This window comes from Oncorhynchus keta, chromosome 14 (assembly GCF_023373465.1).
Source record: "Oncorhynchus keta strain PuntledgeMale-10-30-2019 chromosome 14, Oket_V2, whole genome shotgun sequence".
NCBI lineage: Eukaryota > Metazoa > Chordata > Actinopteri > Salmoniformes > Salmonidae > Oncorhynchus > Oncorhynchus keta.
Window position 1 is genome coordinate 601,899 of NC_068434.1, and position 24,096 is coordinate 625,994.

The 24,096-nt window shown below is 48.6% G+C and overlaps 1 protein-coding gene across 30 annotated transcripts in view; it reads left to right on the forward strand.

The window, feature by feature from the left end:
* LOC118377884 (protein RUFY3) overlaps positions 1-23,380 on the forward strand; it is a 60,016-nt gene extending 36,636 nt beyond the window's left edge. The window contains exons 5-16 of one of the 30 annotated variants that reach the window (XR_008063101.1): positions 623-684; positions 3,229-3,364; positions 3,663-3,749; positions 4,874-4,960; positions 11,142-11,309; positions 15,639-15,736; positions 17,700-18,329; positions 18,370-18,811; positions 18,852-18,931; positions 19,052-19,091; positions 19,134-19,213; positions 19,624-23,380. Coding sequence is in view for 1 of the 30 variants with exons in the window: in XM_052460797.1 (XP_052316757.1) it covers positions 623-684; positions 3,229-3,364; positions 3,663-3,749; positions 4,874-4,960; positions 11,142-11,309; positions 15,639-15,736; positions 19,865-19,937 (711 nt within the window). In the remaining 29 variants the exon portion in view is untranslated. Of the gene's footprint in view, positions 1-622; positions 685-3,228; positions 3,365-3,662; positions 3,750-4,873; positions 4,961-11,141; positions 11,310-15,638; positions 15,737-17,699; positions 18,330-18,369; positions 18,812-18,851; positions 19,214-19,255; positions 19,412-19,623 lie in introns of those variants that run through there. The other 29 variants (XR_008063094.1, XR_008063085.1, XR_008063086.1 and 26 more) reach the window with 29 other exon arrangements.
* Positions 23,381-24,096: the final 716 nt, after the last annotated feature.

Consider the following 24,096-nt stretch of genomic DNA (forward strand, 5'->3'; position numbering starts at 1 on the left):
GTACACATTTACAGTGGCCCCCAGTACACATTTACAGTGGCCCCCAGTATACATTTACAGTGGCCCCCAGTACGCATTTACAGTGGCCCCCAGTACACATTTACAGTGGCCCCCAGTATACATTTACAGTGGCCCCCAGTATAAATTTACAGTGGCCCCCAGTACACATTTACAGTGGCCCCCAGTACACATTTACAGTGGCCATTTACAGTGGCCCCCAGTATGCATTTACAGTGGCCCCCATTACGCATTTACAGTGGCCCCCAGTACGCATTTACAGTGGTAGTGCATTTACAGTGGCCCCCAGTATGCATTTACAGTGGCCCCCAGTACGCATTTACAGTGGCCCCCAGTACGCATTTACAGTGGCCCCCAGTACGCATTTACAGTGGCCCCCAGTACGCATTTACAGTGGCCCCCAGTACGCATTTACAGTGGCCCCCAGTACGCATTTACAGTGGCCCCCAGTACGCATTTACAGTGGCCCCCAGTACGCATTTACTGTGGCCCCTAGTACGCATTTACAGTGGCCCCCAGTACGCATTTACAGTGGCCCATCAGTGTAGCAGCTGTTATTCTGTTATGTGGTCATACAAGTAAGTCTGTTGTATTTCCTGTGCAGGTCGGGGTGATAGATTTCTCCATGTATCTTAAGGATGGTCAAAGCAGCAAGACGGCAGAAGGGTGCGTTCCTCTTTTAATACCGCTAGCCCCTCCCCTTAACAATGATAGCCCCTCCCCTTAACAATGATAGCCACTCCCTTAACAATGATAGCCACTCCCCTTGACAATGCTAGCCCCTCCCCTTAACAACGCGTTCCCCTCCCCTTAACAATGATAGCCACTCCCCTTAACAATGATAGCCACTCCCCTTAACAATGATAACCACTCCCCTTGACAATGCTAGCCCCTCCCCTTAACAACGCATTCCCCTCCCCTTAACAATGATAGCCCCTCCCCTTAACAATAGTAGCCCCTCCCCTTGACAATGCTAGCCCCTCCCTTTAACAATGATAGCCCCTCCCCTTAACAACACTTTCCCCTCCCCTTAACAACGCTAGCCCCTCACTAGCCCCTTTTTGCAATTCGTTCCAGTCGCAGGCAGCAGAGAACTGGAAGGAAAGACTGCCAAATGAGGTTTTGGCTTTAGGGATGATCAGTGAGACACCTGCTGGAGCGCGTGCTACGGTTGGGTGTTGCCATCGTGACCAATGAACTGAGATAAGGCGGAGCTTTACCTAGCATAGACTTGTAGATGACCTGGAGCCAGTGGGTCTGGCGACGAACATGTAGCGAGGGCCAGCCGACGAGAGCATACAGGTCGCAGGTGTGGGTGGTATAAGGTGCTTTAGTAACCAAACGGATGGCACTGTGATAAACTGCATCCAGATTGCTGAGTCGAGTATTGGAAGCAATTTTGCAGATGACATCGCCGAAGTCGAGGATCGGTAGGATAGTCAGTTTTACTAGGGTAAGTTTTGCGGCGTGAGTGAAGGAGGCTTTGTTGCGAAATAGAAAGCCGACTCTAGATTTGATTTTGGATTGGAGATATTTGATATGAGTCTGGAAGGAGAGTTTGCAGTCTAGCCAGACACCTAGGTACTTATAGATGTCCACATATTCTAGGTCGGAACCATCCAGGGTGGTGATGCTAGTCGGGCGTGCGGGTGCAGGCAGCGAACGGTTGCGAGCTTGTTGGCGACAGCGAGCTGTTGGCCGAGGTTGGAGTAGCCAGGAGGAAGGCATGGCCAGCCGTTGAGAAATGCTTGTTGAAGTATTCGATTATCACAGATTTATCGGTAGTGACGGTGTTACCTAGCCTCAGTGCAGTGGGCAGCTGGGAGGAGGTGCTCTTGTTCTCCATGGACTTTACAGTGTCCCAAAACTTTTTGGAGTTCGAGCTACAGGATGCACATTTCTGCCTGAAGAAGCTGGCCTTAGCTTTCCTGACTGACGGCGTGTTTTGGTTCCTGACTTCCCTGAATAGTTGCATATCGCGGGGACTATTCGATGCTATTGCAGTCCACCACAGGATGTTTTTGTGCTGGTCGAGGGCAGTCAGGTCTGGAGTGAACCAAGGTCTATATCTGTTTTTAGTTCTGCATTTTTTGAACGGAGTATGCTTGTCTAAGATGGTAAGGGAATTACTTTTAAAGAATGACCAGGCATCCTCAACTGATGGGATGAGGTCAATACCCTTCCAGGATACCCGGGCCAGGTCGATTAGAAAGGCCTGCGCGCAGAAGTGTTTTAGGAAGCGTTTGACAGTGATGAGGGGTGGTCGTTTGACTGCGGCTCCGTAGCGGATACAGGCAATGAGGCAGTGATCGCTGAGATCCTGATTGAAGACAGCAGAGGTGTATTTGGAGGGCAAGTTGGTCAGGATAATGTCAATTAGGGTGCCCATGTTTACAGATTTAGGGTTGTGTCGTAACCGCTAGCCCCTCACCTTAACAACGCTAGCCCCTCACCTTTAACCCCACGTATATCCTGTCTTTCTCTTCAGGAAAAACACTCAATTTCTCTGCCTAGTGTCGCACCCTCCCAGCCCTAGTGTCGTGCCCTCCCAGCCCTAGTGTTGTGCTCTCCCAGCCCTAGTGTCGTGCCCTCCCAGCCCTAGTGTCGTGCCCTCCCAGCCCTAGTGTCGCGCCCTCCCAGCCCTAGTGTCGCGCCCTCCCAGCCCTAGTGCCGCGCCCTCCCAGCCCTAGTGCCGCGCCCTCCCAGCCCTAGTGCCGCGCCCTCCCAGCCCTAGTGTCGCGCCCTCCCAGCCCTAGTGTCGTGCCCTCCCAGCCCTAGTGCCGCGCCCTCCCAGCCCTAGTGCCGCGCCCTCCCAGCCCTAGTGTCGTGCCCTCCCAGCCCTAGTGCCGCGCCCTCCCAGCCCTAGTGCCGCGCCCTCCCAGCCCTAGTGCCGCGCCCTCCCAGCCCTAGTGCCGCGCCCTCCCAGCCCTAGTGCCGCGCCCTCCCAGCCCTAGTGCCGCGCCCTCCCAGCCCTAGTGCCGCGCCCTCCCAGCCCTAGTGCCGCGCCCTCCCAGCCCTAGTGCCGCGCCCTCCCATCCCTAGTGCCGCACCCTCCTAGCCCTAGTGCCGCGCCCTCCCAGCCCTAGTGCCGCTCCCTCCCAGCCCTAGTGCCGCGCCCTCCCAGCCCTAGTGCCGCGCCCTCCCAGCCCTAGTGTGAGATGAGCTGGCTTTTGCTTCCAAGTATTTCTCAATTCTTCCCCCCCCCACCAGGGATGGCCAGATCACAGCCATCCTGGACCAGAAGAACTATGTTGAGGAGCTAAACAGACACCTGAGTGCTTCAGTCAACAACCTGCAGGCCAAAGTAGACGCTATGGAGAAGTCCAACACCAAGCTCACTGAAGAGGTTGGCTTATTTTTTTATTTGACCACAGTTTGATTTAACATGCAGTCTACAACTGGGTTGTGTAGAGGTTGTGTCGAGGTTAACATAACGTTGTCTTAATGTCAAGTGAAATGCCATTCTTTCAAGCTCTAAACCCAACAATGCAGTAATCAATAGCCTTGGTTGTCTGAAAGTAAATCTGATATTTCTCCACTGGTGTGGAACATTTTACAGGTTTCTCTTGCAAAGTTGATTTTTATCTCAATGAGACAAACCTGTATAAATAAATGTCAAATACACTCAAACCTGGTGTGTCCAGCTTGCAGTAGCCAACAACAGGATCATCACCCTACAAGAGGATGTAGAACGAGTCAAGGAGGAGTGCTCCAACCAGTCCAGTCGCAAGGTAAAACGGACAACCACTGTTCATTTTGAAGTATTTTACCATTATTTACAACGGCCTAGGAATAGTGGGTTAACTGCCTTATTCAGGGGCAGAACGACATTGTCAGCTCTGGGATTCGATCCAGCAACCTTTCAGTTACTGGCCCAACGCTCTAACCTACCTGCTGGTTACTGGTCCAACACTCTAACCACTAGGCTACCTGCTGGTTTCTGGCCCAACACTCTAACCACTAGGCTACCTGCTGGTTACTGGTCCAACGCTCTAACCACTAGGCTACCTGCTGGTTACTGGCCCAACGCTCTAACCACTAGGCTACCTGCTGGTTACTGGTCCAACACTCTAACCACTAGGCTACCTGCTGGTTACTGGCCCAACACTCTAACCACTAGGCTACCTGCTGGTTACTGGTCCAACACTCTAACCACTAGGCTACCTGCTGGTTACTGGTCCAACACTCTAACCACTAGGCTACCTGCTGGTTACTGGCCCAACGCTCTAACCACTAGGCTACCTGCTGGTTACTGGCCCAACGCTCTAACCACGAGGCTACCTGCTGGTTACTGGCCCAACGCTCTAACCACTAAGCTACCTGCTGGTTACTGGCCCAACGCTCTAACCACGAGGCTACCTGCTGGTTACTGGCCCAACGCTCTAACCACTAAGCTACCTGCTGGTTACTGGCCCAACGCTCTAACCACGAGGCTACCTGCTGGTTACTGGCCCAACGCTCTAACCACGAGGCTACCTGCTGGTTACTGCCCCAAAGCTAGATGACTAGCATTTCAGGCGGACAAACTCTTTCCTCACACGCTAGGAACGTATTTCCTCCAACGTGACGTTCCTAGCGTGTGAGGAACATAAAAAGGCGCCTCTCGCTCCCAAAACACACGTTTTCTGGAGACTTGAGGGCAGAGTGCTGATGACATCACCCACTGTATGTGTATCTGGTAGCCTGATTGATCCATACTGAGGAGAAATCCAATGTGTCCCTGACCACCTTCTGAACACAATCAGACCGCAACGCGACCTGTCTTTTCCATCTTCGTATACTGATCGCAGATATCACATGTAAATGTCAAGTGTGGACGAGGCCTGATATGAAGTAGTTATGACGCCTTTCCCAGGCATCGCGGGCAGGGGACAGCTTGGCAGACGGTCAGGTGCTGGGGGAGGCACGCAAACAGCTCAAGGAGGAAACACAGCTACGATTGGTCAGTTTGTCTCTCTCTCCCTAATCGCTGAGAAATATCATATCCCTCCCTCCCTCCCTCCTGTATTAACCCATCCATCCTGTATTAACCCCTCCATCCATCCATCCATCCATCCATCCATCCATCCATCCATCCATCCTGTATTAACCCATCCATCCATCCATCCATCCTGTATTAACCCATCCATCCATCCATCCATCCTGTATTAACCCATCCCTCCATCCATCCTGTATTAACCCCTCCCTCCATCCATCCATCCATCCTGTATTAACCCCTCCCTCCATCCATCCTGTATTCACCCATCCCTCCATCCATCCTGTATTAACCCCTCCCTCCATCCCTCCATCCATCCCTCCATCCATCCTGTATTAACCCATCCATCCATCCATCCTGTATTAACCCCTCCATCCATCCATCCTGTATTAACCCATCCATCCATCCATCCTGTATTAACCCCTCCATCCATCCTGTATTAACCCATCCATCCATCCATCCTGTATTAACCCCTCCCTCCATCCATCCTGTATTAACCCATCCATCCATCCATCCTGTATTAACCCATCCATCCATCCATCCATCCTGTATTAACCCCTCCATCCATCCATCCTGTATTAACCCCTCCCTCCATCCATCCTGTATTAACCCCTCCATCCATCCATCCTGTATTCACCCATCCCTCCATCCATCCTGTATTAACCCCTCCCTCCATCCCTCCATCCATCCCTCCATCCATCCCTCCATCCATCCTGTATTAACCCCTCCCTCCATCCATCCTGTATTAACCCCTCCATCCCTCCATCCATCCATCCTGTATTAACCCATCCCTCCATCCATCCTGTATTAACCCCTCCCTCCATCCATCCTGTATTAACCCCTCCCTCCATCCATCCTGTATTAACCCATCCATCCATCCCTCCATCCATCCCTCCATCCATCCCTCCATCCATCCCTCCATCCATCCTGTATTAACCCCTCCCTCCATCCATCCTGTATTAACCCATCCATCCATCCCTCCATCCATCCCTCCATCCATCCTGTATTAACCCCTCCATCCATCCCTCCATCCATCCCTCCATCCATCCTGTATTAACCCCTCCATCCATCCCTCCATCCATCCCTCCATCCATCCCTCCATCCATCCTGTATTAACCCCTCCATCCATCCCTCCATCCATCCCTCCATCCATCCCTCCATCCATCCTGTATTAACCCCTCCCTCCATCCCTCCATCCATCCCTCCATCCATCCCTCCATCCATCCCTCCATCCATCCTGTATTAACCCCTCCATCCATCCCTCCATCCATCCCTCCATCCATCCTGTATTAACCCCTCCATCCATCCCTCCATCCATCCCTCCATCCATCCCTCCATCCATCCCTCCATCCATCCTGTATTAACCCCTCCATCCATCCCTCCATCCATCCCTCCATCCATCCCTCCATCCATCCCTCCATCCATCCCTCCATCCATCCTGTATTAACCCCTCCCTCCATCCATCTTGTATTAACCCCTCCATCCATCCATCCTGTATTAACCCACCCCTCCATCCATCCATCCTGTATTAACCCCTCCATCCATCCCTCCATCCATCCTGTATTAACCCATCCCTCCATCCATCCTGTATTAACCCCTCCATCCATCCTGTATTAACCCCTCCATCCATCCTGTATTAACCCCTCCCTCCATCCATCCATCCATCCATCCATCCATCCATCCCTCCATCCATCCTGTATTAACCCATCCCTCCATCCATCCTGTATTAACCCCTCCATCCATCCATCCTGTATTAACCCCTCCATCCATCCATCCTGTATTAACCCATCCCTCCATCCATCCTGTATTAACCCATCCCTCCATCCATCCTGTATTAACCCATCCATCCATCCATCCTGTATTAACCCCTCCATCCATCCATCCTGTATTAACCCCTCCATCCATCCATCCTGTATTAACCCATCCCTCCATCCATCCTGTATTAACCCATCCATCCATCCATCCTGTATTAACCCATCCCTCCATCCATCCTGTATTAACCCATCCCTCCATCCATCCCTCCATCCATCCTGTATTAACCCATCCCTCCACCCATCCCTCCATCCATCCTGTATTAACCCCTCCATCCATCCTGTATTAACCCATCCCTCCATCCATCCCTCCATCCATCCTGTATTAACCCATCCCTCCATCCATCCTGTATTAACCCCTCCATCCATCCATCCTGTATTAACCCCTCCCTCCATCCATCCTGTATTAACCCCTCCATCCATCCATCCTGTATTAACCCCTCCATCCATCCTGTATTAACCCCTCCATCCATCCATCCTGTATTAACCCCTCCCTCCATCCATCCATCCCTCCATCCATCCATCCTGTATTAACCCCTCCATCCATCCCTCCATCCATCCCTCCATCCATCCCTCCATCCATCCTGTATTAACCCACCCCTCCATCCATCCATCCTGTATTAACCCACCCCTCCATCCCTCCCTCCATCCATCCTGTATTCACCCCTCCCTCCATCCATCCTGTATTAACCCACCCCTCCATCCCTCCATCCTGTATTAACCCACCCCTCCATCCCTCCCTCCATCCATCCTGTATTAACCCATCCCTCCATCCATCCTGTATTAACCCCTCCCTCCATCCATCCTGTATTAACCCCTCCCTCCCTCCATCCTGTATTAACCCATCCCTCCATCCATCCATCCTGTATTAACCCCTCCCTCCATCCATCCTGTATTAACCCCTCCCTCCATCCATCCTGTATTAACCCCTCCCTCCATCCATCCTGTATTAACCCATCCCTCCATCCATCCTGTATTAACCCCTCCCTCCATCCATCCATCCATCCATCCATCCATCCATCCATCCATCCATCCTGTATTAACCCATCCCTCCATCCATCCTGTATTAACCCCTCCCTCCATCCATCCTGTATTAACCCCTCCATCCCTCCATCCTGTATTAACCCATCCATCCCTCCATCCTGTATTAACCCATCCCTCCATCCATCCATCCTGTATTAACCCATCCCTCCACCCATCCATCCTGTATTAACCCATCCATCCATCCATCCTGTATTAACCCATCCATCCTGTATTAACCCATCCCTCCATCCATCCATCCTGTATTAACCCGTCCCTCCACCCATCCATCCTGTATTAACCCATCCATCCTGTATTAACCCCTCCATCCATCCATCCTGTATTAACCCATCCCTCCATCCATCCTGTATTAACCCCTCCCTCCATCCATCCTGTATTAACCCCTCCATCCATCCATCCTGTATTAACCCGTCCCTCCACCCATCCATCCTGTATTAACCCATCCCTCCATCCATCCTGTATTAACCCCTCCATCCATCCATCCTGTATTAACCCATCCCTCCACCCATCCATCCTGTATTAACCCATCCATCCATCCATCCTGTATTAACCCATCCATCCTGTATTAACCCCTCCATCCTGTATTAACCCGTCCCTCCACCCATCCATCCTGTATTAACCCATCCCCCATCCATCCTGTATTAACCCATCCATCCATCCATCCATCCATCCTGTATTAACCCCTCCATCCATCCATCCATCCTGTATTAACCCATCCATCCATCCATCCATCCTGTATTAACCCCTCCATCCATCCATCCATCCTGTATTAACCCCTCCATCCATCCATCCATCCATCCTGTATTAACCCCTCCATCCATCCATCCTGTATTAACCCCTCATCCATCCATCCATCCATCCTGTATTAACCCCTCCATCCATCCATCCATCCATCCTGTATTAACCCATCCCTCCATCCATCCATCCATCCTGTATTAACCCATCCATCCATCCATCCTGTATTAACCCCTCCATCCATCCATCCATCCATCCTGTATTAACCCCTCCATCCATCCATCCTGTATTAACCCATCCCTCCACCCATCCATCCTGTATTAACCCCTCCCTCCATCCATCCATCCTGTATTAACCCCTCCCTCCATCCATCCTGTATTAACCCCTCCCTCCATCCATCCTGTATTAACCCATCCATCCATCCATCCATCCATCCTGTATTAACCCATCCATCCATCCATCCTGTATTAACCCATCCATCCATCCATCCTGTATTAACCCCTCCATCCATCCATCCTGTATTAACCCCTCCATCCATCCATCCATCCTGTATTAACCCCTCCATCCATCCATCCTGTATTAACCCATCCATCCATCCATCCTGTATTAACCCATCCATCCATCCATCCTGTATTAACCCCTCCATCCATCCATCCTGTATTAACCCCTCCATCCATCCATCCATCCTGTATTAACCCCTCCATCCATCCATCCATCCTGTATTAACCCATCCATCCATCCATCCTGTATTAACCCATCCATCCATCCATCCTGTATTAACCCCTCCATCCATCCATCCATCCTGTATTAACCCCTCCATCCATCCATCCATCCATCCTGTATTAACCCATCCATCCATCCATCCTGTATTAACCCATCCATCCATCCTGTATTAACCCCTCCCTCCCTCCATCCATCCTGTATTAACCCCTCCCTCCTGTATTAACCCATCCATCCTGTATTAACCCATCCATCCTGTATTAACCCCTCCCTCCTGTATTAATCCATCCATCCTGTATTAACCCCTCCATCCATCCATCCTGTATTAACCCCTCCCTCCCTCCATCCATCCTGTATTAACCCCTCCCTCCATCCATCCTGTATTAACCCCTCCATCCATCCTGTATTAACCCCTCCATCCATCCATCCTGTATTAACCCCTCCCTCCACCCATCCATCCTGTATTAACCCCTCCATCCATCCATCCTGTATTAACCCCTCCCTCCCTCCATCCATCCTGTATTAACCCCTCCCTCCACCCATCCATCCTGTATTAACCCCTCCATCCATCCTGTATTAACCCCTCCCTCCATCCATCCTGTATTAACCCCTCCATCCATCCTGTATTAACCCCTCCCTCCATCCATCCTGTATTAACCCCTCCCTCCATCCATCCTGTATTAACCCCTCCCTCCATCCATCCTGTATTAACCCCTCCTCCATCCATCCTGTATTAACCCATCCATCCATCCATCCTGTATTAACCCCTCCATCCCTCCATCCATCCTGTATTAACCCCTCCCTCCATCCATCCTGTATTAACCCATCCATCCATCCTGTATTAACCCCTCCCTCCATCCATCCTGTATTAACCCCTCCATCCATCCATCCTGTATTAACCCCTCCATCCATCCATCCATCCTGTATTAACCCCTCCCTCCATCCATCCTGTATTAACCCCTCCCTCCACCCATCCTGTATTAACCCCTCCATCCATCCATCCTGTATTAACCCCCCTCCCTCCATCCATCCTGTATTAACCCCTCCATCCATCCATCCTGTATTAACCCCTCCATCCATCCATCCTGTATTAACCCCTCCCTCCATCCATCCATCCTGTATTAACCCATCCATCCATCCTGTATTAACCCCTCCCTCCATCCATCCATCCATCCTGTATTAACCCATCCCTCCATCCATCCATCCTGTATTAACCCCTCCCTCCACCCATCCATCCTGTATTAATCCCTCCACCCATCCATCCTGTATTAACCCCTCCATCCATCCATCCTGTATTAACCCATCCCTCCATCCATCCATCCTGTATTAACCCCTCCCTCCATCCATCCATCCATCCTGTATTAACCCATCCCTCCATCCATCCATCCTGTATTAACCCCTCCCTCCATCCATCCATCCTGTATTAACCCCTCCCTCCATCCATCCATCCTGTATTAATCCCTCCATCCATCCATCCTGTATTAACCCCTCCATCCATCCATCCTGTATTAACCCATCCCTCCATCCATCCATCCATCCTGTATTAACCCATCCCTCCATCCATCCATCCATCCTGTATTAACCCCTCCCTCCATCCATCCATCCATCCTGTATTAACCCCTCCCTCCATCCATCCATCCTGTATTAACCCATCCCTCCATCCATCCATCCTGTATTAACCCATCCCTCCATCCATCCATCCTGTGTTAACCCATCCCTCCATCCTGTATTAATCTCTCTCTCCTGTGTCTCTCTCTCTCTTGTCTCTCTCTCTCGTGTCTCTTTTGTCTCTCTCTCTCTTGTGTGTCTGTCTCTCTCGCTCTCACTGTCTCCGTCTCTAGGATGTAGAGAAGGAGTTGGAGGTTCAGATTGGTATGAAGCAGGAGATGGAGCTGTCTATGAAGATGTTAGAGACGGATATGTGTGAGAAACAGGATGCTCTGGTTGAGCTACGACAACAGCTAGAAGACCTCAGGTCCCTCAACCAGCAGCTAGCGCAGAAGTCCCAGGTAGGCCTAGAAACACACTGTGTTTGTCATAGTCACCAGTGACTGGACTCCTCTACCCCTCCAGTATCATAGTGACTTGACTCCTCTACCCCTCCAGTATCATAGCGACTTGACACCTCTACCCCTCCAGTATCATAGTGACTTGACTCCTCTACCCCTCCAGGTATCATATTGACTTGACTCCTCTACCCCTCCAGTATCATAGTGACTTGACTCCTCTACCCCTCCAGTATCAGACTTGACTCCTCTACCCCTCCAGTATCATAGTGACGTGACTCCTCTACCCCTCCAGTATCAGTGACCTTGACCCCTCTACCCCTCCAGTATCATAGTGACTTGACTCCGCAACCCCTCCAGTATCATAGTGACGTGACTCCTCTACCCCTCCAGTATCAGACTTGACTCCTCTACCCCTCCAGTATCATAGTGACTTGACTCCTCTACCCCTCCAGTATCATAGCGACTTGACACCTCTACCCCTCCAGTATCATAGTGACTTGACTCCTCTACCCCTCCAGGTATCATATTGACTTGACTCCTCTACCCCTCCAGTATCATAGTGACTTGACTCCTCTACCCCTCCAGTATCAGACTTGACTCCTCTACCCCTCCAGTATCATAGTGACGTGACTCCTCTACCCCTCCAGTATCAGTGACCTTGACCCCTCTACCCCTCCAGTATCATAGTGACTTGACTCCGCAACCCCTCCAGTATCATAGTGACGTGACTCCTCTACCCCTCCAGTATCAGACTTGACTCCTCTACCCCTCCAGTATCATAGTGACTTGACTCCTCTATCCCTCCAGTATCATAGTGACGTGACCCCTCTACCCCTCCAGTATCATAGTGACTTGACTCCTCTACCCCTCCAGTATCATAGTGACTTGACTCCTCTACCCCTCCAGTATCATAGTGACTTGACCCCTCTACCCCTCCAGTATCATAGTGACTTGACTCCTCTACCCCTCCAGTATCATCGTGACTTGACCCCTCTACCCCTCCAGTATCATAGTGACTTGACTCCTCTACCCCTCCAGTATCAGTGACTTGACTCCTCTACCCCTCCAGTATCATAGTGACTTGACTCCTCTACCCCTCCAGTATCATAGTGACTTGACTCCTCTACCCCTCCAGTATCATAGAGACTTGACTCCTCTACCCCTCCAGTATCATAGTGACTTGACTCCTCTACCCCTCCAGTATCAGTGACTTGACTCCTCTACCCCTCCAGTATCAGTGACTTGACTCCTCTACCCCTCCAGTATCAGTGACTTGACTCCTCTACCCCTCCAGTATCATCGTGACTTGACCCCTCTACCCCTCCAGTATCATAGTGACTTGACTCCTCTACCCCTCCAGTATCATAGTGACTTGACTCCTCTACCCCTCCAGTATCATAGTGACTTGACTCCTCTACCCCTCCAGTATCATAGTGACTTGACTCCTCTACCCCTCCAGTATCATAGTGACTTGACTCCTCTACCCCTCCAGTATCAGTGACTTGACTCCTCTACCCCTCCAGTATCATAGTGACTTGACTCCTCTACCCCTCCAGTATCAGTGACTTGACCCCTCTACCCCTCCAGTATCATAGTGACTTGACTCCTCTACCCCTCCAGTATCAGTGACTTGACCCCTCTACCCCTCCAGTATCATAGTGACTTGACTCCTCTACCCCTCCAGTATCAGTGACTTGACCCCTCTACCCCTCCAGTATCATAGTGACTTGACTCCTCTACCCCTCCAGTATCATAGAGACTTGACTCCTCTACCCCTCCAGTATCATAGTGACTTGACTCCTCTACCCCTCCAGTATCAGTGACTTGACTCCTCTACCCCTCCAGTATCAGTGACTTGACTCCTCTACCCCTCCAGTATCAGTGACTTGACTCCTCTACCCCTCCAGTATCAGTGACTTGACTCCTCTACCCCTCCAGTATCATCGTGACTTGACCCCTCTACCCCTCCAGTATCATAGTGACTTGACTCCTCTACCCCTCCAGTATCATAGTGACTTGACTCCTCTACCCTCCAGTATCAGTGACTTGACCCCTCTACCCCTCCAGTATCATAGTGACTTGACTCCTCTACCCCTCCAGTATCATAGTGACTTGACTCCTCTACCCCTCCAGTATCAGTGACTTGACTCCTCTACCCCTCCAGTATCATAGTGACTTGACTCCTCTACCCCTCCAGTATCAGTGACTTGACCCCTCTACCCCCTCCAGTATCATAGTGACTTGACTCCTCTACCCCTCCAGTATCAGTGACTTGACCCCTCTACCCCTCCAGTATCATAGTGACTTGACTCCTCTACCCCTCCAGTATCAGTGACTTGACCCCTCTACCCCTCCAGTATCATAGTGACTTGACCCCTCTACCCCTCCAGTATCAAAGTGACCAGTGACTTGACCCCTCTTCCCCTCCAGTATCATAGTGACTTGACTCCTCCTCCCCTCCAGTATCATATTGACTTGACTCCTCTACCCCTCCAGTATCATAGTGACTTGACCCCTCTACCCCTCCAGTATCATAGTGTATATCCCAGTGATATAAAGGGACCCTGTAGTAGTAGTGGTGGTAGTAGTAGTGGTAGTATTAGTAGTGGTGGTGGTAGTAGTGGTGGTGCTGGTGGTGGTAGTAGTAGTAGTATTAGTAGTGGTGGTGGTAGTAGTAGTAGTATTAGTAGTGGTGGTAGTAGTAGTAGTAGTATTAGTAGTGGTGGTGGTAGTAGTGGTGGTGCTGGTGGTGGTAGTAGTAGTAGTAGTAGTATTAGTAGTGGTGGTGGTAGTAGTAGTAGTATTAGTAGTGGTGGTGGTAGTAGTGGTGGTGCTGGTGGTGGTAGTAGTATTAGTAGTAGTAGTAGTGGTAGTGGTGGTGGTGGTAGTAGTAGTGGTGGTAGTAGTGGTGGTGGTAATAGTGGTGGTAATAGTGGTGGTAGTAGTAGTGGTGGTGCTGGTGGTAGTGGTGGTGCTGGTAGTAGTAGTAGTGCTGGTGGTGGTAGTAGTAGTAGTAGTAGTGGTGGTGCTGGTGGTAGTGGTGGTGCTGGTAGTAGTAGTAGTGGTGGTGGTGGTGGTGGTGGTAGTAATAGTGGTGGTGGTAGTAGTGGTGGTGGTAATAGTGGTGGTAGTAGTAGTGTTAGTCGTAGTAGTGGTTGTAGTAGTGCTGGTAGTAGTGGTGGTAGTAGTAGTAGTAGTAGTGGTGGTAGTAGTAGTAGTAGTAGTAGTAGTGCTGGTGGTGGTGGTAGTAGTAGTAGTAGTAGTAGTAGTAGTAGTAGTGCTGGTGGTAGTAGTAGTAGTAGTAGTAGTAGTAGTAGTAGTGGTGCTGGTAGTGTTAGTAGTAGTAGTGGTGCTGGTTGTAGTGGTGGTAGTAGTGCTGGTAGTAGTGGTAGTGGTAGTAGTAGTGGTGGTGGTAGTGTGGTAGTGCTGGTTGTAGTAGTAGTAGTAGTAGTAGTAGTAGTAGTAGTAGTAGTGGTGCTGGTAGTAGTGGTGGTGGTAGTGGTAGTAGTAGTGCTGGTCGTAGTAGTGGTGGTGGTAGTGGTAGTGGTAGTGCTGGTCGTAGTAGTGGTGGTAGTAGTGGTGGGAGTAGTGGTGGTAGTGGTAGTAGTAGTGCTGGTCGTAGTTGTGGTAGTGGTAGTACTGGTGGTAGTAGTGCTGGTCGTGGTAGTGGTAGTGGTAGTGCTGGTCGTAGTAGTAGTGGTAGTAGTGGTAGTAATAGTAGTGGTGGTAGTGGTAGTGGTGGTGGTGGTGGAAGTGGTAGTAGTGGTAGTAGTGGTAGTAGTGGTGGAAGTGGTAGTAGTAGTAGTGGTGGTAGTAGTGGTGGTGGTAGTGGTGGTGGTAGTAGTAGTGGTAGTAGTAGTAGTGGTGGTGGTGGTAGTAGTGGTAGTAGTAGTAGTAGTAGTAGTAGTGGTGGTGGTAGTAGTGGTGGTGGTGGTAGTAGTAGTGGTGGTAGTAGTAGTAGTGGTGGTAGTAGTGGTGGTGGTAGTAGTGGTAGTAGTGGTGGTGGTAGTAGGAGTGGTAGTAGGAGTGGTAGTAGTAGTAGTGGTGGTGGTGGTGGTAGTAGTGGTGGTGGTGGTGGTAGTAGTGGTAGTAGTAGTGGTAGTAGTGGTGGTGGTGGTGGTAGGAGTGGTGGTGGTGGTGGTGGTGGTGGTAGTAGTGGTAGTAGTAGTAGTAGTGGTAGTAGTGGTGGTGGTGGTGGTGGTAGTAGTGGTAGTAGTAGTGGTACTGGTAGTTGTACAAGCAAGACAGACATTTCACTGTACTAGTGGACGTGACAAAAAGCTTTAAACACACACAGCAAAAGGGTCTTGGTTTGATATGTGTCCACAGAACTTGGAGGCGGGCGCCAAGCAGAAGAGTGAGGTCATCAGTCGCTTGGAGGAGAAGACGAATCAGATGGCTGGAACTATAAAACAGCTGGAGAGCAGGTAGGAGGGAGGGACTATAAAACAGCCTGGGAGGAGGGAGGGACTATAAAACAGCCTGGTAGGAGGGAGGGACTATAAAACAGCCTGGGAGGAGGGAGGGACTATAAAACAGCCTGGTAGGAGGGAGGGACTATAAAACAGCCTGGGAGGAGGGAGGGACTATAAACAGCCTGGGAGGAGGGAGGGACTATAAACAGCCTGGGAGGAGGGAGGGACTATAAACAGCCTGGGAGGAGGGAGGGACTATAAACAGCCTGGTAGGAGGGAGGGACTATAAAACAGGTAGGTAGGAGGGAGGGACTGTAAACAGCCTGGGAGGAGGGAGGGACTATAAAACAGGTAGGTAGGAGGGAGGGACTATAAAACAGGTTGGTAGGAGGGACTATAAAACAGGTTGGTAGGAGGGAGGGACTATAAAACAGGTTGGTAGGAGGGACTATAAAACAGGTAGGTAGGAGGGAGGGGCTGTAAAACAGGTTGGTAGGAGGGAGGGACTATAAAACAGGTAGGTAGGAGGGAGGGACTATAAAACAGGTTGGTAGGAGGGACTATAAAACAGGTTGGTAGGAGAGAGGGGCTGTAAAACAGGTTGGTAGGAGGGAGGGACTATAAAACAGGTAGGTAGGAGGGAGGGACTATAAAACAGGTAGGTAGGAGGGAGGGGCTGTAAAACAGGTAGGTAGGAGGGAGGGACTATAAAACAGGTAGGTAGGAGGGAGGGGCTGTAAAACAGGTTGGTAGGAGGGAGGGACTATAAAACAGGTAGGTAGGAGGGAGGGACTATAAAACAGGTTGGTAGGAGGGACTATAAAACAGGTTGGTAGGAGAGAGGGGCTGTAAAACAGGTTGGTAGGAGGGAGGGACTATAAAACAGGTAGGTAGGAGGGAGGGACTATAAAACAGGTAGGTAGGAGGGAGGGGCTGTAAAACAGGTTGGTAGGAGGGAGGGACTATAAAACAGGTAGGTAGGAGGGAGGGACTATAAAACAGGTAGGTAGGAGGGAGGGACTATAAAACAGGTAGGTAGGAGGGACTATAAAACAGGTAGGTAGGAGGGACTATAAAACAGGTTGGTAGGAGGGACTATAAAACAGGTAGGTAGGAGGGAGGGGCTGTAAAACAGGTTGGTAGGAGGGAGGGACTATAAAACATGTTGGTAGGAGAGAGGGGCTGTAAAACAGCTGGAGAGCAGGTAGGAGGAAACAATACCTTAACACTACCCTAGCACTTGCGGTCGGTAAGCACTAACCCCAACTCCGTTAATACAAGAACAAGGGAGGGTACGCATGTCATTTCACAAATTGGTTCACAAGTCAAGTCAGTTGGCATACAAATTCAAACCAACTCCCAGCTCAACTCAAATGTAAGGCTCAACAACAGAAATGAAATATAACTAAATGCTTTGAACAGCCATCAGTCTGTATTCTTCAAGGAAAGTCAATGCTCAATTCAGTACTGAATCCAAGTCAGATATCCTCAAACTATTCAGTCCAATTAATCCAAATGGGGAGATCTGACCAGTTCAGTAATGTAACCCACGAAGTACAACTATTCCATATAAATATCCTTCCTGTTAATTTACCTGAGTCAGACAATCCACAAAGAGAAACCTCTTCTCAATTAATGCTCCTACACAAGTCTCACCTGTGCAGCATGAAAGAAAAGTATGCCTTCAAACATTTTCTCCGACCTCTATTCCCCTCAAACTAAACTCTGGACCACAAAGCCAGTTCCACTGTGTTTTTTAGGGACTGGTTTAGACTTGGGACACCAGGTGTGTGTAATTCATGGTCATGTAGAACAGAGAACTAGCAGGCACCTTGTACAGTCAGAGACCATTTATGCTTGATCCGATAATGTGGTTGGGAGTTTGTGGAGTGTGATAATGTGGAGTGTGATAATGTGGAGTGTGATAATGGGAGTTTGTGTATTATAATAAGTATGAATGCCCTGACTTCTGCAGAGGCCATATCACCGTAAATGCTGAATGGAGATGTCGGATTGACCAATGCAGCGCCTTTAACAGTTCAAATACCCCTGCTCTATGCAGTCAAAATGCATCCCCCTTTCACTTAACAAATCCAATGTTATTTGTCACATACACGTGTTTTAGCAATAATTAGAATATATGAATATTTGGACAAACAATGTCTTAGCAGCATAGACTAAGAATAGAATAGAATACAGTTTTACATATGAGATGAGTAATGCAAGATATGTAAACATTATTAAAGTGACCATTATTAAAGTGACTAGTGTTCCATTATTAAAGTGGCCAGTGATTACAAGTCTATGTATATAGGGCAGCAGCCTCTAATATGCTAGTGATGGCTAACAGTCTGATGGCCTTGATAGAAGCAGTCTCTCGGTCCCTGCTTTGATGCACCTGTATGTGTAGTCTTTATCTGAGTCCCAGAAACCGGCCCAGAGTGAATTAGGCTTTCTGGCTGTGTTCTGTTTTAGATCCCACTGAAACAAAGCTCTTGACAGCCTCAGACCAGTGTGTTTATCAGGTCTAGTCTGTCTAATTAACCTCACTAATGTGTTTATCAGGTCTAGTCTGTCTAATTAACCTCACTAATGTGTTTATCAGGTCTAGTCTGTCTAATTAACCTCACCAATGTGTTTATCAGGTCTAGTCTGTCTAATTAACCTCACTAATGTGTTTATCAGGTCTAGTCTGTCTAATTAACCTCACTAATGTGTTTATCAGGTCTAGTCTGTCTAATTAACCTCACTAATGTGTTTATCAGGTCTAGTCTGTCTAATAAACCTCAGTCCAGTGTGTTTATCAGGTCTAGTCTGTCTAATTAACCTCACTAATGTGTTTATCAGGTCTAGTCTGTCTAATAAACCTCACTAATGTGTTTATCAGGTCTAGTCTGTCTAATTAACCTCACTAATGTGTTTATCAGGTCTAGTCTGTCTAATAAACCTCACCAATGTGTTTATCAGGTCTAGTCTGTCTAATTAACCTCACTAATGTGTTTATCAGGTTTAGTCTGTCTAATTAACCTCACTAATGTGTTTATCAGGTCTAGTCTGTCTAATTAACATCACTAATGTGTTTATCAGGTCTAGTCTGTCTAATTAACCTCACCAGTGTGTTTATCAGGTCTAGTCTGTCTAATTAACCTCACCAATGTGTTTATCAGGTCTAGTCTGTCTAATTAACCTCAACAGTGTGTTTATCAGGTCTAGTCTGTCTAATTAACATCACTAATGTGTTTATCAGGTCTAGTCTGTCTAATAAACCTCACCAGTGTGTTTATCAGGTCTAGTCTGTCTAATTAACCTCACTAATGTGTTTATCAGGTCTAGTCTGTCTAATTAACCTCACTAATGTGTTTATCAGGTCTAGTCTGTCTAATAAACCTCAGTCCAGTGTGTTTATCAGGTCTAGTCTGTCTAATTAACCTCACTAATGTGTTTATCAGGTCTAGTCTGTCTAATAAACCTCACTAATGTGTTTATCAGGTGTAGTCTGTCTAATTAACCTCAGTCCAGTGTGTTTATCAGGTCTAGTCTGTCTAATTAACCTCACTAATGTGTTTATCAGGTCTAGTCTGTCTAATTAACCTCAGACCAGTGTGTTTATCAGGTCTAGTCTGTCTAATTAACCTCACTAATGTGTTTATCAGGTCTAGTCTGTCTAATAAACCTCACTAATGCGTTTATCAGGTCTAGTCTGTCTAATTAACCTCAGTCCAGTGTGTTTATCAGGTCTAGTCTGTCTAATTAACCTCACTAATGTGTTTATCAGGTCTAGTCTGTCTAATTAACCTCAGTCCAATGTGTTTATCAGGTCTAGTCTGTCTAATTAACCTCACTAATGTGTTTATCAGGTCTAGTCTGTCTAATTAACCTCAGACCAGTGTGTTTATCAGGTCTAGTCTGTCTAATTAACCTCACTAATGTGTTTATCAGGTCTAGTCTGTCTAATTAACCTCAGTCCAGTGTGTTTATCAGGTCTAGTCTGTCTAATTAACCTCACTAATGTGTTTCACTGTCTAATCAGGTTCTCTTCACAGGGAGTTACAGCCAGATACTTTCCCTGCAATAACTACTGTCTTCCTCTTCTTCTTTCTTCTCTCCATTTCTTTCATTTCTTGGTTCTCTTCTTCTCAGTGAGAAAGACTGTGTGAAGCAGGCCAGAAGCTTGAGTTCCAATGCAGGGAAACTGCTTCAGAAGCAACTATAGGACTCTCCTCTCTTCCCTTTCTCTTCCCACGATGACACCCACATCATAGTTTCAGAAATCTGATTCCCAATCGAAACATAAAACCAACCTTTGCATAATATAGAAGTGAATAAGCTTGGGTATTTATTTTGATATGATATCTGTTGCGGTTAAACCTTTTCATTTCTAACTGTTAAACAATCTTTTGTTTCCTAAAACTAAACTCTCCTAAAACTAAACAGGTTTCCTGACAGCATTACTTTGATTAGCAGCATGGACTGGAGACAGGCTAGAGGGGGCCAGAGAGAGACTGTCTTTCTGTTGTACTGAGACAGGCTAGAGGGGGCCAGAGAGAGACTGTCTTTCTGTTGTACTGAGACAGGCTAGAGGGGGCCAGAGAGAGACTGTCTTTCTGTTGTACTGAGACAGGCTAGAGGGGGCCAGAGAGAGACTGTCTTTCTGTTGTACTGAGACAGGCTAGAGGGGGCCAGAGAGAGACTATCTTTCTGTTGTACTGACACAGGCTAGAGGGGGCCAGAGAGAGACTGTCTTTCTGTTGTACTGAGACAGGCTAGAGGGGGCCAGAGAGAGACTGTCTTTCTGTTGTACTGAGACAGGCTAGAGGGGGCCAGAGAGAGACTGTCTTTCTGTTGTACTGAGACAGGCTAGAGGGGGCCAGAGAGAGACTGTCTTTCTGTTGTACTGAGACAGGCTAGAGGGGGCCAGAGAGAGACTGTCTTTCTGTTGTACTGAGACAGGCTAGAGGGGGCCAGAGAGAGACTGTCTTTCTGTTGTACTGAGACAGGCTAGAGGGGGCCAGAGAGAGACTGTCTTTCTGTTGTACTGAGACAGGCTAGAGGGGGCCAGAGAGAGACTGTCTTTCTGTTGTACTGAGACAGGCTAGAGGGGGCCAGAGAGAGACTATATTTCTGTTGTACTGAGACAGGCTAGAGGGGGCCAGAGAGAGACTGTCTTTCTGTTGTACTGAGACAGGCTAGAGGGGGCGAGAGAGAGACTATATTTCTGTTGTACTGAGACAGGCTAGAGGGGGCCAGAGAGAGACTGTCTTTCTGTTGTACTGAGACAGGCTAGAGGGGGCCAGAGAGAGACTATATTTCTGTTGTACTGAGACAGGCTAGAGGACTGTTGGACTGGCAGTGCAGGGTGACTCCACTCACAGTACTACATCTTTCTGTGTTAATAAAGATATCAGACCCACAGCTGTAATACATGTTCCCTGATAAGAAAGAGGTTTGGGATGTCTGCCATTTTAGTAAGAGAGAGGTTACTGTTCTGAAAACTCTAAATATTTGCTAATTCTTGAACATCAACACACCCAGACGCCCCCTACAGTGGCATACCGTAGGTCCTTAGACCAGCCCAATGCTACGTACAGCTTGTCCTTAGACCATACAGACATACGTGCTTAACCAGCCACTGAGCAGCCCTCTTTCTCACCCCATGGTTAATAAAGGTCTGGCCTCCTGCACCGTTAAGTGATAATGCCTGAGAAGCCCGTGTGTGGAGGACATATTGGCACGGGTGTTGTTAGGCCCGAGACGAAGTTGAGGCAAACCGGGCTTCTCAGGCATTATCACTTTTATACAACAGGTTACCAACCTATTCAAATAACGATTGACATTTTCATTAGCTTTATTTTGATAAATGTATTCATACCGTTTCGTCTTTACACAAATCTAGGGTTACTATCCAAGCTGGCTGGTCGTTGGTTCTATCAGTTCGGTTACCAGAGACGCGAACCAGTCCTTCAGTCGTTCTGTATCTATGGATGCAACACAGTCGTTCGTTCTCAATGTTCTATTGACTGGCTTGGCAACGTTCTTGTCCTTTGCTTGCTAGCTAGCCAACTACGGCTAACTTAGTCACATCAGAGTGCAGCCAGATAACAGCAAAGTAGCTAGTAGTAGTAGTAGTTAGTAGTAGTTAGTAGTAGTAGTAGTTAGTAGTAGTAGTAGTAGTAGTAGTAGCTAGTAGTAGTAGCTAGTAGTAGTAGTAGTAGTAGTTAGTAGTAGTAGTAGTTAGTAGTAGTAGTAGTAGTAGTGTTAGTAGTAGTTAGTAGTAGTAGTAGTAGTAGTAGTAGTAGTAGTAGTAGTAGTAGTAGTAGTTAGTAGTAGTAGTAGTTAGTAGTAGTAGTAGTAGTAGTAGTAGTAGTTAGTAGTAGTAGTAGTAGTTTTCTAGTGACCGTTATTTGAATACATTCATAAGAATTGGCAAAAGAAGCGCGATTTCGCCTGGCAAGGAAAATGTGCTCACTCATCAGGACACTGTTGTTCAGAGGAGCTAGCCAAAAACACAGCGAACATAATCACTTCAAAATGTAGCTGGAAAGACTGCGAACTAGCTGCACTTCGTTTGACCCGTTTTATATTCACATTTGTTTGTATATATCCATAAGAATCATGCGGATTCATGACTTGGACTCCCTACACTTTCATTACAATGGGTCAGCTGGAGATGGAATTTCAATATTGAAACAATGTTGCAAATGTCAGAGAGACAGACAGCAAGGTCAGAGAGACAGACAGCAAGGTCAGAGAGACAGACAGCAAGGTCAGAGAGACAGACAGCAAGGTCAGAGAGACAGACAGCAAGGTTTATTAAATCTCCGCTGTTGAAAACCAATTGCTAGTTTAAAAGAAGTGGGAGATAATGTCTTGATGCTTTTTACAGTGGAGATCGGGTTTATAAATTGCCTGGTTGGGCTGATGAGACAGTGGATTGGTGCAGTCAGATGGAACAGAGTAAATAAGCATTTTAACGTCATAGATTTAACCGGTGGTAACTTGTGGAATAGACACCGCCTGGAATGTGGTTTTAACCAATCAGCATTTGGCCCAACCCTAATGTCATGGTACGGTATAAAGTACCGTAGCATAACATCTGGACCATACAGCACACACAGTTTGTAGCTGTGCTTCCTTCGCTAGTCTGACTCCATACAGCTTTCTGTGGAACCATGCTGTTGGCCACTCACTGCTGTATGGATCAGTGGCCTGGTCCCAGATCAGTCTGTGCTGTATGGAGCAGTAGCCTGGTCCCAGATTAGTCTGTGCTGTATGGAGCAGTAGCCTGGTCCCAGATTAGTCTGTGCTGTATGGAGCAGTAGCCTGGTCCCAGATCAGTCTGTGCTGTATGGAGCAGTGGCCTGGTCCCAGATCAGTCTGTGCTGTATGGAGCAGTAGCCTGGTCCCAGATTAGTCTGTGCTGTATGGAGCAGTAGCCTGGTCCCAGATCAGTCTGTGCTATATGGAGCAGTGGCCTGGTCCCAGATCAGTCTGTGCTGTATGGAGCAGTAGCCTGGTCCCAGATTAGTCTGTGCTGTATGGAGCAGTAGCCTGGTCCCAGATCAGTCTGTGCTGTATGGAGCAGTGGCCTGGTCCCAGATCAGTCTGTGCTGTATGGAGCAGTAGCCTGGTCCCAGATTAGTCTGTGCTGTATGGAGCAGTAGCCTGGTCCCAGATCAGTCTGTGCTGTATGGAGCAGTGGCCTGGTCCCAGATCAGTCTGTGCTGTATGGAGCAGTAGCCTGGTCCCAGATCAGTCTGTGCTGTATGGAACAGTAGCCTGGTCCCAGATCAGTCTGTGCTATATGGAGCAGTGGCCTGGTCCCAGATAAGTCTGTGCTGTATGGAACAGTAGCCTGGTCCCAGATCAGTCTGTGCTATATGGAGCAGTGGCCTGGTCCCAGATAAGTCTGTGCTGTATGGAGCAGTAGCCTGGTCCCAGATCAGTCTGTGCTGTATGGAGCAGTAGCCTGGTCCCAGATCAGTCTGTGCTATATGGAGCAGTGGCCTGGTCCCAGATAAGTCTGTGCTGTATGGAGCAGTGGCCTGGTCCCAGATAAGTCTGTGCTATATGGAGCAGTGGCCTGGTCCCAGATCAGTCTGTGCTGTATGGAGCAGTAGCCTGGTCTCAGATCAGTCTGTGCTGTATGGAGCAGTAGCCTGGTCCCAGATCAGTCTGTGCCCTATGGAGCAGTAGCCTGGTCCCAGATCAGTCTGTGCCCTATGGAGCAGTAGCCTGGTCCCAGATCAGTCTGTGGCTAAAATAACAAGTCGGAGCACGGAGCACACTTAAACGCATCTATCATGTCAGGGTCTATAATATGTCCTGGATCAACCATAACCTTGACTGAAAATGTGAAGGGTCAGTCCAGGACA